The sequence below is a fragment of the Pocillopora damicornis genome, chromosome 1 (assembly GCF_964200805.1).
Source record: "Pocillopora damicornis chromosome 1, jaPocDami1.2, whole genome shotgun sequence".
NCBI classification, from domain to species: domain Eukaryota; kingdom Metazoa; phylum Cnidaria; class Anthozoa; order Scleractinia; family Pocilloporidae; genus Pocillopora; species Pocillopora damicornis.
In genome coordinates this window covers 16,383,899-16,403,645 of record NC_142670.1, presented here as the reverse complement: position 1 = coordinate 16,403,645, position 19,747 = coordinate 16,383,899, and the positions used below count along the sequence as shown (strand labels likewise).

Here is a 19,747-nt window from a genome sequence, read left to right as displayed (position 1 = left end):
CAAACATTTTAATGACTTTGTTTCCTTCAGTCTGTTGTGGTTCAGTTGATCGATAAATTTTCATTCACGTTAACACCTTCTGACAATTCCAATCCTGAAATGATATGAAGCCTTATTTAGATTTTAAATAAAATTGCCTAAGGCATGCTTCGCGTGACTTTCTAATTGCTATTAATTTATGAAAAAATGCTTATCAATTATCTTTGCCTCAGCATAGATCACTATTTTCTTGCCGATCGTTTTGGATAATCATAATTTTGCTCTCATTGTTCTAACGATTAACCCTTTCTAATTCCCTCTTCTTTTTCTAATTCCAGAACTCTGGACACCAACCTGATGTGCTGCCACTTTGATCTTTTCAGGCAGGATGCCGATTGCGAATTTGCCTTCAATGATAACTTCGCAAGCTGTCACTCCATGTTCCGCAACCTTGCTCCAAGGAGAAGTCTTTGGGTAGTCGGCCTTCTTTCGTTGTTTGGGTCTGTGTTTGTAGTTGGGTGGCAGTATTTCTTACCTGATAACAATATGGTCCAGTCTATTATGTTGGTAAATCTGGGTATTTCAGACGGCATCATGGGTATTTACCTCATCATTATAGGTATAAAAGACCTGCAATGGTCAGGGGAATACTACCTGCACGACTATGAGTGGCGCACCGGCTGGTTTTGCCATTTCAATGGCGCCATGTCTGTACTTTCAAGCGAGGTGTCTGTTATGATGATTTCTCTGATTGCATGGGACAGGCTTAAGAACATTGTGTTTCCTTACACGTTTGCAAAAATTACACCAAGGCAGACCCGTATTATTTGTGTAGTTATCTGGCTTGTGGGAGGCATCATGGCATTCCTTCCGTTGTCTGGAATGCGATATTTTGGTGACTGGTATTATGGCAAGAACGTGGTGTGCCTGCCCCTGCAACTTTCCCCGCAATTACAAGGAGGCTGGGAATTCTCCACTTCCATCTTCATCGTTTTAAATTTTTCTCTTTTCCTATTTATTACGGTTGCTTATGTTGCCATCTTGTTGAAATCATGGTCGTCAAGCATACGGCTGGGTGCGCATGGAACTGTTCGTGAAATACGAGCAAGAGCACAAAGCGCACAGGCCAAAAGAGAAAGAGCACTTGCCAAAAGAGTCTTCTTCATTATTCTGACCGATTTCTTGTGTTGGATACCAATCATTGCTATTGGCATTAAGTCGCACGTCGAGAAAACGTTTAATCCACCTGGCGATCTGGCAGTGTGGATTGCAGTGTTCGCCTTGCCGATCAATTCAGCTATCAACCCACTGCTGTATACCCTTTCTACTCCACAGGTACCATTTTTCTCTTGCTTTTGAATGGAACATTCTTTCATTTGTTGTTTTAAGAGACATCTTTGCGAGATAGTTATCTGAATCAATCACCCGCGGTCCCAACGGTTTTTTTTTTTACTAGAAATTTTCCTATTGTCAATCAAAGACGGTCTCTCTCATGTCCTTATGACAGAAAAAAACAATAACCCAAAAGGAGAAAAAATGGGCATGGAAAAAAATATGAATGATCGCAAAGTTGTTTGTTTGTTTCTCTGCTGTTGGTTATAACCATGGAGACCAACTTGAATTTTAAAGCGGTTTGATCTATATTCCGACATACTTTATTAACTAAATTTCTACTGTATAGGTTGAAGCTGTTTTGAAAGCAAAATTGAGGAAGGTGTGGTCCAATGTTCGATCGATTTTCAGCAGTGGACAAAATCAAGAAGGTACGGTGCTATATTCCATTTATACATATCATAATCAGACCTTTAAAGGGGGTATAGGTGTGAGTAGAGATTAGGAAAATGCACTTCAGAAATTTATTTGAATTATTATTGGAATTATCATTATTACTTCAAAAAATTATTAAGGGGCAACCACGCTATTAAAAAACAATAACAATGGTTGAGCTTCGGTCTTCAATTTCAAGGGAAGAAACAATCTGATTGGTAAAAGGATTTTTTAAAATCAATTTGTGGACGAGATAGTTTGGTGTGTTATACTCCTCCACCGACGCAGCGCCACAGTTTCTTTAGAAACTTACCCCCCCCCCTCCTCCTTAAAATATTTGGATAGGCCTAACAGTAGTTTATTCTCCGTTTGGAGAGGACCAAAAAAGATATGTTACTGCTATTTTATTACTTAGAAGGAGTAAATAATCAGCAGGGACAGATCGGAAATGGACATGAACACGCTAACAACGAAGAGGGTAAATATAGTGATTCCCAATGTGTATATTCTCTTTGCCTCGTTATGGTTTTGTGTGTAATACCTTTCTTTCGTTTCTTCTCTTCCCTTCTTAATCTCATTTTTTGTTTGTTTTTGTGTCTGCATTATCTTCCCCATAGGAGAACAGATTGAAATGCAAGTAATAGAACACAACGAAGTCCCAGAAGGGGAAGCCCCTGAATTGCCTGCTCCGCAACCGGGTCAGTATTCCATATGTATGCTTATTTCTTTGAAACATCATTTCAAAACTAGCCAATTAGAAAACTAGGGAATCAAACGGTAAATCTTTGAGGTTAATAGGTCGACTCAGAACTCGCATTCATTACTTATGTGTATAAATGTATACTGTTTTGATGTTAATGTTAATGTGTGATTGACTTTCTGATTTCAACTGTAATCAAGTGATCCACTGAAGTGGTTGAGCTCTTTCAAATTGAAATACCTATGATGAAACATACTATTCTTTTCTATTTTGATACGTTCTACGTGTGAATTCTGGTTAGGGAAAGATTAAGGAAATGTTTCCTCATATGACATAAATGTGATTGGTTTTGTCACCTTTGGTTAATAATTACAAAAAAAATCCTTTGGTTTTTCACAAGTTACATACAACAATTCTGACGACAGTTTTTCGACGACCCAGTTTCTGAACTTCCCCTTTGAGATCCCCATCCCTTTAAATTAGAAACCTGCACAGGTGTCATGTGCAACAAAGGTAATATCGCTATCAATATGGCACAGATCTAATAAATGAATGACACGTATTGAAATGATCATTCAATGTTTTACCTTTTTTTCTTTTATTATCTGATAAACAACTCTAACATAACCATTTGAACCATCAACAGCAATGGAACAAGCCTGTGGTGGGGATGAGACTCCATCTTCCTCAGGTATAATGTCTTCTAACTTGAATTAAAATTTGCTGCCTATTATTATAATTATTATCATTATTATCATTATCATTATTATTATCATTATCATTATCATTATCATTATTATTATCATTATTATTATTATTATTATCATTATTTCAGTTGATGTTGTTGTTCTTCCCCTTGAAACTTCATACATGAAAAAATATGAAATTAAGTCGTAGACAGCCGCTTCATTCACAATATCAGTGCTAAAGCTATGACTTCAACCGCTTTTTACAACTGTTCCTAAAAATCGCCAACTACTTTGCAAGAAATAAAGTAGTAGGAATGAATAAAAGAACTTGAAAGTATTCGATCAACCTATCTCATGCGCACAAACTCACAGATGTAAAACAATGCAAGCTGTATGACAAGTTTAACCAAGTTTTAACTCAACTGAGTAATCTACCGTGCTAGAAGTTGTTAAGTTTATGCGCATTCAATGCGGAAACTAAACTGTACAGTAAACTTTATCGAAAGTATTTTATGTTTGTTTATTTGTTTTTTTTAAGATTTCGTATCTGAATTAAGTCATACGAATATTATTTTCTGTAAAATTCATTTGAAGAATAAACGAACCACAAAATTTATGACATGTTTCACCCTACTTGTTGTTTGAAACAGATTATGAGGATGATTTTGATATCAGACCAGCCACTAAAAAGACTGTGGAAGGTAAAGAACTTTTTGTAGGAAACTATATTATTAGTGCTGGCTGTTACCACCAGTTTATACAAAAAGACTCCAAGTTTCTCCTATGAAGGAATTTATAAGAGAAGCCTTCCCTACCTACTGAAAGTAACGAGTCATTGCAAATTAAAAAAAAAAAAAAGATTTTTAACTTTGGTTTGATAGTCTCGCGGACACTAGGTGTGAAAGGAAATTGTGCAAAATTAGAAGTATTTATGTCTTTAACGCACTCAACATGAGGCGTTATATATTTTGGTGGGAAGACTCTTGCGTAATACCTGGTTAATAACATCAATAGATAATTATTAGCAGCAAGCTAACCTCTAAGGAAAAAAAAAATTAAATGGGACGGAGATTCGAACGCAAAAAGCGAATTTCTAATTTCCCACGCTATAGTATAGTAGGTAGTTGCGTGAGTAAAAAAAAGTTGAGGTTCGCACATTTTGCTTGAAACTGTTTTAATCCTATTTGGCGGAATAGAGGGAAGGGAGTAGTTCTATTCATGTTTGAATGTAGTTAGACTCAAACAAGATTTGTAATCAACGCTGGACCCTCTCCCAAACAATTTGCAACTTATTTAAAAGAAGGATATTCTTTATTGTAGTTGCTGTTCATCATGGTGAAAGCCAGCATCGACGAAAAAGTAAAAAAGAAGGTATATATTGAACTCCTTTTGTAACTAGGATTGTATACTCTTTGACAGAAGGCTCTGATGTTGATAAGTGTCTACTTTTATGAAAACATCATTTCACATTGAATTTATGAAAGATTCGACTACAGGAGAGACTAGAAGTGACTGAAGTTTAAGGTGCTTACAGGAACCTTTTTTATACGTGGAGGATCGCCGTTCATGTAACTCGTCGCTCTTGATACAAGCTTTGAAATATATATGGAAATTGTCGTACACATTGGTTTCGGTGGACTTATAACCTTACTTTGGTTGATGTCAAGATATTTTCAATTTAACTTGTTGAAAAAACGTTTGACTGAAATAGAGTACCAGCTTAGTCTCAACATTTTTTTCGCTTTCTGAGTCGAAATATTTTAAAGTTGAGGGGCATCTGCATTGAGGTCTTTTGTGCGCATTCTTTTAGTACCTGAAGCAACAGGGATAACTGTTATCTGGCAAATTGGTGGCAATTGAACAGAGGCTTTAAGAAGTGGCAAAATTTTACCGTCGACTATTTCAACGCTCCCGGATTTTCCGCTTATGTCCTCTCTCTGGTGCTCCTCCCACAATTTCGATCACTTTCGATTCGTTATTTTCAATTATTCAAATGAATGTCATTCGTTGACTACAAATTTTTTTGTACTAAGTACAAGTTTCTGCACGCCAAGGAGGAGAGACAAAGCCTGAGACTAAAGAGCCAACTGAGGAAGGTAAATAGAATGATATTTTTCTTGAACTGTACATTGTGCAACATAAGTTTCCTTTATTTCCGCACATAGTGGAAGTCACCTTTTCTTGAACTTATCTGCCATCTGGGCCAATTTCCTGGCTTACTCACAAAGTGACAGTGACGGCAACTCTATTGCTTTATATACGTCAGTCTTAAGGTCCTTATACTTCATCTTAAAGAATAACTTTGCTATCCCACAGCTGACAAATCTGTGGAGCAGGTGGAGAGTGAAGAGATTCCAAGGGCAAGTGACAAAGGTAAAGGAGAGGGTAGCTTTAATTGGTCACTCAAGAGGTTAAGGAGGTTATGGAAACATATCTTTCACCTTAGTAGTCGCTGAAAAGCAGAAACAGAAAAAAATATTTCATGAAATGCTTCAGTAAAAACAAGATTGAATGGCTGAATGCTAATTTACCTTTTATCAAACACATTGTCTTCTGGAGAAGACGGAAGAGGGCACTAGCTTTGCCTCGTTCATTTTCGGCTCTCTGCGTCAGTCGAGTTAAATTTCAAGGGCATTTACGTTCAGGCGTTGTATACGCACTTATTCAGTATCTGAAGCAACAGAGACAAAAGTGATTGATGAATTGGTGGCAAACGTTGACCTTCGTCAATTGCAATACTTCAAATGAACATCATTTAATAGGTACAATATTTTCTAATTCAACTTCTTCAGAAGGAGAAAAAAAGCTTGATACAGAAGAGCTAACTAAGGAAGGTAAATACAACGATTCATTTTTTTTTAAGAACTATACATTATTTTCCACAACTTTCACCTAGTTATTTTTGCATACTATGCAAGCTTACATACTGATTTAATAGAAGGGCCATGGGCCGAGTTTACCATCTAGACAACTTTATATATTTATGTACTTTACCTCATTTTAATTAGTAACTTTGCTATTACACAGCTGGAAAATCTGAGGAGAAAGAGGAGAGTGAAGAAATTCCAATACCTGGTGATGAAGGTAAAGGAGAGGGAGGGTTTTTTATTTCTCAATCAAGAGGTTAAGACACCAGATTAGATATTGAGGCATGTCTTTCATCTTGGTAGCCAATGAAAAAATGAATGATTCGTAAACATGCTGAAGTAAAGGAAAAAGAAACAAATTGAAAGACTGAGTTCTAATTCACTTTTTGTTCAATTAATCATCTTTTATAAAAGCTCAAAAGGCAGAAGAAGAAGAAGAAGAAGAAAAGAAGCGGCTTGAACCTGACATGGAGGACACAGAGAAAGGTAGAATTCTTTATAAATCAGCCGACATAGACTCGAAGTGGTGATGAATTAACAGATAATCTGTCCATATTATTGTCTGAGGAAAGTTGAAACGCGGCGTTCCACATCAGAAGTGATTGAATTAAGAGAAAAGAAGAATACTTGAGTACTATTGTTCTTCGTGACAGTGAAAGGCCAAGACCCGACTTGCAATACTGACACTAAATATGGCACCTTTGAATCTTCCAGAGCTCTCTCGCTTTTTGCAACATTTCTTAACTATAAAGATATTTGCTCAGATGGAGGAAAAATAGCTGCCACGTGGTAAAGCTAATTAATTAGAAGCGAGGCTTATGACGTCGTGAACCTCAACTTTTAAAACTCTTTAACACAGACAAGTTAGAATTGTGTTAGCAATGATAAATTCTGATTAAGTAGCTTAATATATATATTTTTCTCTTTTCGTATTCCAAGCAGAGGAAGAAGAGGTTTTTGATACCAGACTTTAGTTCTTGCTTTTCGAACCAAGGTGAATGTTTGTTGTGTCTTCTTCAATAATGAGTACCACTGACTGAAGGGTGCGGAAAACCTTTAAAAAAATTTGTGCACTTTTTTTATATCTTGTCAAACTTATGAAACTAGTTTCAGATTTGAGATGAAGGGTGAAATTTTCGTACTTTTGCTCTGATGTATTTCCGTGTACATGCAAGGGCTGTTGACTCCTGATTTCTTGAACCTTCAGTCTCTAGAACCTCTTCATAATCTTAATAATACTGTCTGGTCAACGGACCAACTGGTGAGCTGGCCACTACGCCGTCAGATTACATTAACTGATTAAGCTGACAGACAGATGGTATAACTATCTGCTTGACTTTCTGCCTGACTGTCTGCCTGACTGTTTCCCTTGCTGTGGGCATGGCAATAAACTGTTTCATTTTCTAGCTGCCTGCTGAGTCAGCAGCCTGAACCAGTTGACCTACTGACGGTTTATTGATCAAGCAAACAAATTATTAATACACACGTTTTGCAATAAATAAATCAATGTGCTTTTACTCCTTCCATTACTAAAGAGACCGTAAGGACTCAAGAAGAGAATTCAAGAATTCAAGAAGAAATGGAATTCTAGTAATCATTATGTAGTGTCTGTGGAAGTATCTTAGTCAAAACAATCCTTTTTGTTTATTTTCCCTTCGATAAAATAATAACATAAATTAGTTAGCTGAACTATGGATTGCATAACATGCTATTGAACATATTGGGCGCTATCTCTGAATGGGCGTGTGATGGCAGTTCTGTCTTCATTTCGGTTTGATCTTGTCTGTTTTCTTTGTTTATGTGTGTTTATTTTTTGTTTGTTTATTTTATTTAATTTTTGTGTGTGTATGTGTGTTGACTTTGACAAGTTTAACTACCTGTTAGTGTTTTTCTTTTAGCATATTTCAAAATTGCATGTTTTAGCGATTAATAGCTCATTTCTAGGTTCTATAATCTAAAAGAAATAAAGCATTTACTGTTTAACATCTCACATCGTTAATATTTAATAATATCCTGATGATCTAAATAGTTAATTTCATAAAACGTTTTTACTCGTTTACGAGAATTTTATTTAGTAAGAGTTACAGTAACGGTTATTTGGGGCTTCAGATTATATGAAAGAACTCAGAAAATTTTACGGCCTGGGCTTTAGTTCTGAGAGACTGCATGATCATAACAACTATATAAATACCCCAGTTCCACAGCTAAGTATCGATATCTTTTTTTTTTGTTTTGTTTTTTTCTATTTCATCACTATCTCTTAAAGAAGAATAATTAAAAGTGTAACAAAAGAGTAGTTAACATTTTATTGGATGAGAAGTCATTAATCAGTTCTTAGGCAGTTTATTAAGTTACCCAAGTAGTAATCTAAATAGTTGATTTTTAGAATTTTTATAACTCCTTTTCGAGCATTACAATACAACCTAGATGTAAAGTGACGTTTTTCTCGTGAATTTAGGACGTTTATCGCGAGTACAGATTTATCAAATAACTTATAAAAACGTTTAGGTATGCCAGGGAGTTTAGTGGTTCGATAAAAATTATAATTGTTTATTTTCACAACTCGCTTGTGAGAATTTTGCACCCAGACTACGCTTCAAAAAACAAAAAAAAAATACAAGACATTGTTTATTAGAGGTTTTGAAGTTTATCAATAAGCTAGGTAGCCCATTTAAACAATTTTCATAACTCCTTTGCGAGCGTTAGAATCATTAGGACTTAAAGTGATGTCCATATAGATCATGCTTACATTACTAATAATTCACTCAAAATAAAAAAGTAATGAAAAGGTCTAAGAATATCACTAAATCAGATATTTGGTTGAAGTCTTATTTGTAGTTAATTTCTAGATTTTTTAACTCATTTTGAGAATTCTAATTCATTGTAGAACGTGATATTCAAATAACTGCGTGATTTGGCTCCAACGTGCTCATCAAACATGGCTTTTACAGTAAGGATAATTTGAACACGAACGTGCCTTCTAGAGGAACATGGTACAAAGCAAAGAGAATTGTAACAAGTGGAAAAGTTGTCAATAAGTGCGTCATGTTTATTGTAAGTCAGAGCCGTCAATAAAACACCTTTTAGACCTTATGCTTGAATCTGATGTCTATAAACCCAAGAAAAGTTGTAAAGTCTGGCTTGGGCTTCATCGGCACCGTTGTTGATTAGTGACTGGTCATAATTGCCCTTTTTTCTCTCCAGAAACGAGGCATGAACTTTTATCTTCAAATTGGCCAACGAGATACTGCAAATGCGACACAATGTCAGCGTCGAGGGGGGAGGGAGAGAGAGCACTAAGGAACTATTAAGGTGATTTAGGAAGAGGACGGTAACGTCAGTTAACAACGGCGCGCTTAGCAAAAACAGCGGTAAGAAACTAGGTCGACAACTTCTCTCCGTTATGTTTTATAAATTAATTAGCAGTCGTTGCAACGACACGTCAGCATTATGTTTGTTCTTGAAAATGGAAACTTGGGCTCTTTAAAGATCGCCATCACAAGGACGACAACATGATCTTCTTTAAGAGTTATGCAACAAGCAACAACAAATAAAACCAATAAAATTGGTTGTCATTTTCCTCGCACAGCGTGAGCATAACTTTCTTGTCTTAGTTTTCATCGGCACTGATCTAAAATTTAAGACATAAAAAGTGCAAACCTGAGCTAAGTCTGGAATTGTAGGCATCTGATTTCAATCCGCAGAACATTCATTCCTCACGGTGAAAACGATAATGACATAAAAAAGCAAAGTAATAAAGTGGTTAAGCATCGTAATATATATAACTTTGATTGACTGGCTTAACTTCAACATGCAGGAAGTTTAATTCACGATCAAATTCAACAGTATTCCACTCTTATAATTCTTATGTAAGGTTAGAGGAATGTATGGAAGAAAAGCCGCCGCATTTAGTCCTAAATTTAAAGCGAACTGAAATCTTGGATCGCCTGCTAACCAACGTATTTCCTACAAAAATGTAGCGGTAAATTCTCACAAATACACCGAACAAAATAGGGAAGGGGCCCTCATTATCCTGGAAATGAGTTTTGAAATCATTCCAAACAGTATCATCTCGTACACAAGAGCGCAATTTACATAATTCCTGGGCGTTTTGATCGCGATGGGAAAAGCAGCGAAATGACGCCCAGAACTTGTTGGGGAGAACGGCAACGCCATCAACGGAGGTCGAAATAGAGTTGTGTCCAGGCTATCCGTGCGCTCTCCCGTTCTGAAACGAAAACCCGTCCTCTTACTAAATCAAACTATCGTATCGAACGTGGTCATTATGGTGTCCTGCACTATAAGTTTGACAAACTTCTCGTACAAATGAGATTCTTTTTATTTTCTTCCATCGTTCCAGTTGGGCTCGCTATGTCTCTAAGTAAGCTTTCCTACTGGGGTCTTGCGCCAGGAGAAGTTGGTGGGTTTGGTGGTGGGGGAGGTGGATCAGAGGATAATGGTGCATCAGGCAGAGGTGATGGCTACTCTGGGAGATGTGGTGGTACCCATGCGAAACAAGCCGGAGGTGGAGGAAGCTCGTACCGTAATGGCACAGATTTTTCTGGTTTGACCGGTGGGAACTCGAATGATTCCTTGTGTACCAACAAATAATTGCTTATGTTGTGATTGGAATATTTTTATCTATATCTTCATTTACCCTCTGATTTCAAATCTCGCTGATTTAAATCCTACTTCTAAGGAGGAAAAATAAAACAGACGATCCCATTTCTCGATCGCCTTTAAGATTCTCGGAAAGAGATTACGAGAATAATGAGAACTCTACTTTTTGAAATATTAACAGCGCCATTATTTGGGTGAACAATACTGAGCTATAAATTTTATAATGAACGCCTTGAAATAGTCACTGCTGTACTGCACGTTATAAGATATTCTGGAAAATTGGACCTGACCAGAAAACTGTATCTTATTTACTAAAGAAATCGAAGTTCTTCCATCAAATATTTAAATATACCCTCGCAGTTTTATTTTCTCATAGTTTATTATAAACAGGTCATGAGATCATATCGATCAAAGAAATCTAGCCGTCATCTATCTGTACAAGATCTGCTGGTTGATCAATCACTCAGAAAATGTACTCATTTCTTGTTCTTAGTCATTATCTGATTATTGCAAACCTTGACACCGAAGATATTTTAAGAAAGAAAAGGATTATTCTAAAATGTAAAGCGGAAACTAATCAAACACTTGTTTACAAACACACGGGAAAGTGAAACTAAACAATTAAAGTGCGCGATGTGTCTTCCTTTGTAATATCTCTCAAGGTAAATGAAGAGGTAAAATGTAATGAAAAAAGTTACCTACCCATTACTTGATCCCCAGAACAAAGTTTTAAACAGTTCCCACTGGTAAGGGCGCTATCACATCGCTTGGATAGAAAACAAAACGAGTTTTCCAAATTCATGGTGCTGACTTTAAGAACCATAAGGGAAGTCAAGGTTTAAGCACTTTTTTTCTCCTATGAAAAATGTAATGTACATTACTGATCTTACGTACCAGTCAGAGGAAGTAATGGCGACTTGTGTTATTAAAAATTAACAATGTTTCTTACTTTCTCGATATGAACATTTTCTTTTCTTAACAAGAAACTCACCTAAATTTCAATAACGTTATATTTCGTATTTATTGTATCGGGGAAATATGTCTCGAGTCTCTCTCGCATTAACTCATTCAGAAGAAATTTAATGATTAGTGGGTTATACACAACTTCTTTGAAAGAGATAAAAATGTATGATAAAGAGAGAAGCTGTAGCATCTGAACGCTAAGATGCTTGCAGAATGTACCTTATGTCAAAAATTCTCTAAAACAGAAACTAATCTGATTACGCTTTGTTAAGTTAAGTGAGGGATTCGCCGTCCAAGAGTATGCATATCTATATATATTCCATGAAAAGAAAGCATCCTACCTCGACAATTGTAATGGATTTTGCAACACACACACGGGATTTTAAGCAAATGAAGATCATCGCAGTATATACTCAACTTAAGCAGTTGAGAAATAAGGCCTGAAAAAAATTCAGGCCTGAACGGGAATCGAACCCATGACCTCTGCGATACCGGTGCAGCGCTCTAACCAACTGAGCTATCAAGCCAACTGGGAGCTGGTCAATTGTGAGTTCTTTATATACCCGTAGAATACACGGGAATAAACTGAACGATAAACGAATAAGGCGTTAGTATACCTCAGCTGGCTAAACAACAAACAGAGCTGCATCTTAAGTATTAGTTTGCTTCTTTGCTTTAATTGATTATATTTTTTCTCCTTTTTATATATTAGTTTTCAGAGAACGATTCAGAGCATAATAAAAAATATATATATCATTTCTTCGCTCGTGATTGGTTAAAAAAACTCCTATTTTCCACTAATTCGATTGCCAAGTTGTTATCAGAGAGTTTGTTATCTGGCAAATTAATGAGCCGATCACATTCAAAGTTGTAGTTTAACCCTATCAATCAATCAATCAATCAATCAAAACCTTGGTTTCAATCACCATAACAACAGTGTACAGACTTTCTTCAAAATGGAGAATTTTTTTCCCATGAACAGTGGCAATAGTTTAGAGCACAGTAGTGAGGTTGGTATCAGTCTATTAAATGCAAATTTTCCCTTTCTTCTCTCGTAACTTGACTATTCTTCTTTTCTCGGAAATTGTAATTTTTTGTGATAAATTGGTGATAAGACTTCATGTCGTCCAATTAGTTCTGTAATCATACTCGTGATAAACAACTCGGAATCCGTCCGATTTTGTCACTCGTATTATTACTGACCAAACTGGATTCCACTGAGTACTATTACCATTAAATAAATTCTTTATCACACCCAAACGAATCTCAGATTTTTGATTTTTAATTATTTCAAATTCTTCTCACAGAAAAATACGAGTTTGTGGTAATGATGATGAAATTCTGAATTGAAGTTGCCCTGTACTGCATTTATGAAGTTCTCGCTCAACACTGGTAGGAGGGTGGGGAAGCAATTTTTGGTTTGATGCTTCGACTGGCATTTAGACTGCTGCTACAAACCAAGCGCCGTCTGAGTGATAAATTGCGACGGTTATTATGTTCACTACATAATTGGCATACCCTAGTGTCACCTCAGCCACAGCGACACAGACTAAATCGATGCTGGTTAAAAAATTATGAATTTTGTGTAATCGTATCATAATTGGTTACATTTAGTACTCTTACAGGCAGTAACCCCTTTATGACTGGTCATGAATACCCCCTTATTTAAAGATCAGAAAAACAAAACAATAACAACAACGAAATAAAACAAAACAAAGAAGAAAAAAAGGGAAAAAAGGAAAAGAGTCAATTAGATTTTTATCATTTATTTAAAAAGTTTTCTCGAAGATGGAAAAGTAAGTGATAAGGAAATTTGCAATATCAAAATGTTCCGAAATCCATCTTTTTTTCTGCTATTCATTTTCAGAACCATAGTGGGACTTGATGTGGCATATGTGTTGTCCATTTCAAAGGATCAAATTCTAGTGTAAATAAAACGAATTTATCAGATCTATTGCCCAATCAATTGTATAGTTGGTATGGTGTGGTTCTATAAATGTAATTTACGGTTTGTCTAATTGCACGCACCGTTAGTCGTTTACATAAACAATTATAATACTGGTTGCTAAATTAAGCGGAGATGACCTCCTTTCCACATGACTTTAACCTAATAAACCTTTAACCTAATGAAAATGGTTAAAACTCACCTCCTTACTCTTGGTTCAATATAAGTAATTCAAAAAGCCAAAATAACACTAATAGGTTATATTCAAAAAAGTTAGCAGATAGTCAATCTGAGGTGACTTAAGTCAGTTTCTTCCTTTTTTGTTGACTCAGCCAATTAAAACAAGTAGAAATAAGTTATTGCAACCATAAATTGAGAACAAATGTAACCCATATAAAGTATTTTTAAAAAAGACAAAATAAGTGAGAAGAATCGACCAAAAAATCAAACTGCTTAAAAAAATCTGTATTGATTGTATATTCAGTCAAGTCGAGATAGTTAGAGTAGGAGGTCACCGAGTAGGACTTTTTCAGGGACATTCAAGCACCACGCACTTCAATAATACGCCTCCAAACGCTATTTTAGAGTTATACTTACATCGCTAAATTTTCTAGACCAGTTGTTAAATTTGACTTGCTCTTGAATAAAAGAATCAGAAGTACACATTTTCAGCTTAACCACAATTTGCTGAAAGTGTTAGCAAAGAGGAGGTGACGGAGAAAAGATAGTGCTGGAAAAAACAAATAAATAAAAAAGAACAGTGTTTCCCTTGTGTTTTCCAAGCCCTTTTGGCAATTGAATATAACCAGTATAAGATGTTCGGTACTCTGGTCACAATTTTTCTTTGAACAAATAAATTTCATTTGACCCGCGGATGAAATTCGACCAAAGATTTGATCCTAGCAGGCGGACATGCAATTTTAGCAATTATAGCGAAGGCGACTAAAAGGGTGCAAGCTTCGACAGGATTCGAACCCGTTCTTCAGGCACTGATTATGCGGGTGTTACTACCGAATAAGCTATGAAGCAAAACATTTGTGCCAAGGGAAATCTTGGAGGATTTCTTTACCTGAAAGGTGAGCCCACCTATGGTTATTATTTTTTACACAGTAGTGTCCTGTAAACGCACTTAAAACAATTTCAACTTTTCAGGATTGGCACAAGATGAATAAACAGTTTGAAAGGTGTGACTGAATGAATAATGCAAACGCAATTAAGCAGCTTGGAATAAATGCATTATAAACCTGTGCCTGTGGAAGTTTTGTTTATATTCAAACCTACTTCTCATCAAAATTATAAACGAGTTGTATATAGAAGATTTTTAGTTATTTCTATTATTATTATTACTATTTGTGGATAATGTAGGGAAAATTCGAAACGCTACAACCGATGTGGACCACGCTTGTTCCGAGTTGGAAGTCTTTACGGGCATAACACCTACAAACAATATCATATCAAACTTTTGGTTCGGATTTTGGCTGGACAATAAGTCAAGCTTTCGCTCCTTTTATGTCCTTATCTATTGTTCGAAGAAAAGGGTTTCTATTGTACGTAAGACAAAGGTTAGGAATCACCGGCGCGTAGCCAGCTCACCGAGCGGAAATTCAAATTTCTTCGGAAGCGATGAATGTTACAAACACAGCCTTTGTGGGGGAGGATGTAGTAATGATTGTTGCAGCTTGGACACATCTAAAGGGGGTGGGGTGGGAAAGTTTTTGACAAGACGAGCGAGGTCTGGACAGTAAGCAAGCGAAAAATACGCATAATAGTTTTAATAAAACAACTCTGAATGTTGATTAAAACTTTTCGAACAACCGTGAACCATTACAACTGCAGCTTCTCCTGAATTCAAGCTCTGCTAAGCTTAATACAACTTATGCAAGTCATTTGATCTTTTTCGGGCTCATTCTCGTCCCCAAAGCCCTTTTCGCTTCTTTTAGCCACAGGCGCAATGAATACAAGAGAAAACATGCTGTCCGCAAGCCGAAGGGAATAAAGAAAGTGTGATTTCACACCTTTTTACGTTTGGGTGACTCAGTTAACGTTTACAAATATATAAATGAAGGGAGGCGGCAAGTGGGCAGACTAATTAAGGGTATTTTCTAGAGTTTAAAAATAGCATAAAAAGGCTCGCAAACCTAAGCCGGAGTCATGAATCGCTTTCTACAGTTTGCAACTGAGGGTAATGCTAAGAAGTATGAGTAAGTTTTACGGTGAACCTAAATTACACTGAATGATATGGAGTTGGTGAAAATATTTTTAAGCGTCAGAGACAATTCAGCTCTTTAGAATTGAGTAAAAACTCAAAAACAAAACAAAAAACAACGAATAAAAAAACATGGGATATACAAAAACCCGGAGGGCATAGCTGTTCGGAAGGCGGTTAACACTTATCTAGGGGTGAAAGTTGTACTTCACTTTGGTCTATCTTCTTTAACGTGTATAGTATGCTAACGTTTTCAGAAGTTGCGTCTTAGCTGCAACAAAAGTACTGAAATATTAGCACCGTTGCCTTAAGTAGAATAGTAAAAAGAGAGGATATTTTCCTGCCTGGTCCTCCTACTTGGCTAATAAGAATATGGAAACTTCTAATACTTCGTGCGAACCATAATGATGTGGAGACGCTAGAGAAAGCGTCAATTATCAAAAATGAAGCAGTCATGGTTATGTCAAAGCGGAAGTTCCTTATTTGCCCACACCAGAAGTATGCAATGAGATGGAAGGTCTTTTAAGTAAAAAATGGGGAGTATCAAAGCAACCAATAATGTAATTCGTTTTGATTATGGGAAAGTAAAGAGTGAAGATATCGCGTTGTGTATTTAGTACCGTATAACTGAATGGTCTATTAAACAGATATACGTGAAAGTTTGCAAAAAAAGTTACCTTTACTCCTCATACTAAAATACAGACCACGCTGTTGTATATTCAGATTAAGACCTGCTAATGATATGCTATGAAATGCATTACTAGAAAACACATCTTGCATGCACTTTTTAAATGGGAGATTTTACCAAACCACAAAGAAACAATGATATAAGGATTAACAAAGAAAATAACAACTTTGCGGGTTCATCTTATCTCTTTGTCCTCACTACCAGATGAATCCTCCCCTATCTAAGGCGATTGAATAGAATTCATCAACAGTATTTTCTTTATTTACTCGTCACTTAAAGTGCTTTCCATAAGCTTTCAGCGCTGGCGAAATCCATATGATAGAGCCAAAGGACGCCAATGTGCATGTAAAGTGACCTTAAGTTAATACTGCATCATGATAATTGCCAGGGTAATATCCCTCATCGGTAGCGACAGCGAAATCAAAGAGCTCAGCCGGGATATCATATCATCAAGAAAGCGTATCAAGTTTGCAAGTATACTTCATTTGTTCTAATTAACGTTCATTTAGGCTGTTAGCGTTTTGTCATTCTGAATGAAGAGATGTGAAATAGCAGGGTAGGGGAAAGAAATCGCTCGTTAGTTAAATAAAGGCAACTTTTAAAGGACTGGTAACAGGCGATTGCTTGTTTATAACAATTAAAAAGGGAAAATTTTTACTATATTAAGAAGATAAAAACGCACGCTGTTGCGCAATTTCGTAGGAGGCCATTACAGTATTCCGTAAGTGTGAAGGAACTGTAAAACGCACGAATCAGTTTACTGAAATTATATTTTGGCACAAAAACGCGAAAGCAGTGAGTCATCCCTGATAAAAATTATTTTCACTATTCTTTTAGGTAAAGTTAAGCTTTTTTAAATTTTCAGTTTCAGTTAATTTTACCTCCTATTAATATTTTTAATAGACTTAATCACACAAGAGCTATGTACAAACATTTTTTATCACATGAACTGTGGTGTTATACAGGGATTTGCGGCTCTGAGAAAAGCCGTAACAACACACGTGAAAAAATATTGTATTCTTTCACGTGTGTTGATATAGCCAATCAGCCGCACTTGCCATTGGCGCCACTCGATCAGGTTGATGAATGAACGGCAAAGCCTTCTCGATTCTCAATACAAGTTTTTTGTCGGAGCTTTATCGAATTATGCCGGTAAAACACTAAAATTTGCGTATCGCTAACAGACTGTAAGGTTCAGACTTTCTTAGAAGGGGTAGTAAACCAATGTACTAAGACAAAAACTGAAAGTTACACATTTAGTGGCTTTGGTGTTACCATTTCTCACGGCTGAGAATGAAAGTCAACAACTGGAAGATTTGCCACCAGCCAACTTTTGCCGTTTACCTGAAAGATTTCTTCTGTCGGTAAGGACAAAGTCAATCAATGAGAATTTTGTAAATTGAAATTTATGACCATTGTTGTTTTTGTAATCAATATTCAACGCATTTTTCCATCTCAAGAGTTAGCGCCAACGCACTCTACAATTGTTATTCAGGGATTGTCGATTCATTTATTTTCATTCATTCATAATTCGGCTTTTCTTTTCAGTAAAGGGCTATTGCGTTTATATTATAAACAAAATAATAGACGGTTGCTTGTAGATATGGAATTTTTCTTCTCGTGTTCAACTCGACATCTCTCTCGTTCGCTGTGCTCACTCGTTAGCTATCGAGTTAAATACTCGAAGAGAAATTCCATATCTACGCGCGCCCATGTACTATTCTCTATTTCACAATCTTCATTTCTAACGTATTTTATCAATAATATTGTTTAAGAAGCAATGTCTTTTTTGTCAGTGGCGAAAAGAAGACTAAACATCACATCCTGTATTTGATATTTCCATCGACAGAAAACAGGTAAATTAATTCAGTTTGCTCCTAGCCTTAGTGACGTAGGTTGAGATCCTGTTTAAAGGATAGTATAGTGTGACTTGCTTTAATTATTGATTGTGTGCTGTAATTTTAAGAGCAATACAGGATAAACATCATTTTATTCAATTTGATGGAAAAAGTACTGGTAGATGTATTAGAAACATTGCTGTTAATCTATTTTTTGGAATAACTTCCAGGAAACTTCACTTTCAAATCACTCCAAGCTAGTCTCCTTTAGAACTTTACATTCTGAATTCAACCTTGAAGGATTCAAGTTTCAAAAATCGTCGCCATAATTCTTTTCAGTAAAAGGTAAATTTGAATCATCAATCCATATAAAATTGAAAATTGTTTTAAGTTTATTTTGACCCGAGAAGTTTGTAAATCATTCACCTTTGGCTCGTGATTTACAAACATTCTGGTGCTCTCCAAAAATCCTGTGTGGGTCATAACGCCGGTAAACGGAGACAAAGTGCGGTATATTGGTTAAAGATACTTCAATTGTAGTTCAAGTTGTATTCCAATCGTGAAAGGTCATTTTTAGAACCGCACGCCGTATTTGCATATGTAGTTAGATTACTATAGTAACTTCTGGCAGGAGATCTGGTAAACTCACCAGGGAATTAATCAAACCACAAACAACGTTTTTATTCTCATTATTTTATTTTCAGATAAGGCTCTTCTCGAAGATGGAAGAATTAACACCAATTGATTCTTGTGCGACTAAATCCTGCACGTAAACGGACAGTGAAAATTCCAAAGGGGGTAAGTTTCTAAAGAATGTTTCAATGTTATGTTGTATCGTAAGTAATAATGTACTGTATTTCTTTGGCTAGCACACCGACGGTTTCACGAATATTTCTTAGGTGGTTGCGTATTGTAAATACTCTTAGGCACTGCAAGTATCATAAGTTTCCCGTTTTGTTGTGTTGACTTCTTCTTCTGTAAGCATTATGATTGTTTAGTTATGTAAACATTGTAATCATTGTTTAGAACTTGCCAGAACAAACATAAAACAATGTCAGAACTTATTGAAAGAAATATATACAATCTATCCTAGGGTGCAAATCGTTTGAGTCTGCTGTTTATGTTTTTCCGCTTTGTTTTGTTTTATTTTGTTTTGTTTTTATCTAATATGTAATATGAAAAAAGAGTATATTTCTTAGGATACTCATAAAGTTATTCAAGCATAATGCATCACACTAAAAACGATTTTATCCTCAAGATTGAGCAGGCAAAATAATGGAACAGAACACTCTAGTCATAAAATAGTTGAGGAGAGTGTGCTGCCTTTGTCATGAAATATGAAAATACATTGACCTCCTAGTCTTCCCGGATAAGGACAATAAACCGTAGACCCCGTCTCCTGCATCTGCTCTCCACCCGACTGACTAAAAATATTTCATAAAAATGTCGTCTACTTGCTGGTCTTTCGGTGCAAGTTCCGATATG

General features: G+C 36.0%; 2 protein-coding genes across 2 annotated transcripts; both read left to right on the top strand.

Moving 5' to 3' along the window:
- The first annotated feature begins 204 nt into the window (after positions 1 to 204).
- Positions 205 to 2,444, top strand: LOC149052343 (G protein-coupled receptor GRL101-like). The gene is made up of 3 exons (XM_089194955.1): positions 205 to 1,742; positions 2,162 to 2,224; positions 2,364 to 2,444. The coding sequence occupies exon 1, from the start codon at positions 337 to 339 to the stop codon at positions 1,336 to 1,338; it is 1,002 nt and encodes a 333-aa protein (XP_089051081.1). The 5' UTR covers positions 205 to 336; the 3' UTR covers positions 1,339 to 1,742; positions 2,162 to 2,224; positions 2,364 to 2,444.
- LOC149052342 (uncharacterized) lies at positions 2,137 to 9,971 on the top strand. Its single transcript, XM_089180789.1, has 12 exons — positions 2,137 to 2,224; positions 2,364 to 2,444; positions 3,093 to 3,137; positions 3,786 to 3,836; positions 4,456 to 4,506; positions 5,169 to 5,231; positions 5,452 to 5,508; positions 5,928 to 5,969; positions 6,163 to 6,219; positions 6,417 to 6,488; positions 6,942 to 6,996; positions 7,538 to 9,971. Exons 1-11 carry the CDS (start codon positions 2,137 to 2,139, stop codon positions 6,974 to 6,976), a joined length of 642 nt encoding a protein of 213 aa, XP_089036915.1. The 3' UTR covers positions 6,977 to 6,996; positions 7,538 to 9,971.
- The last annotated feature ends 9,776 nt before the right edge of the window (positions 9,972 to 19,747 follow it).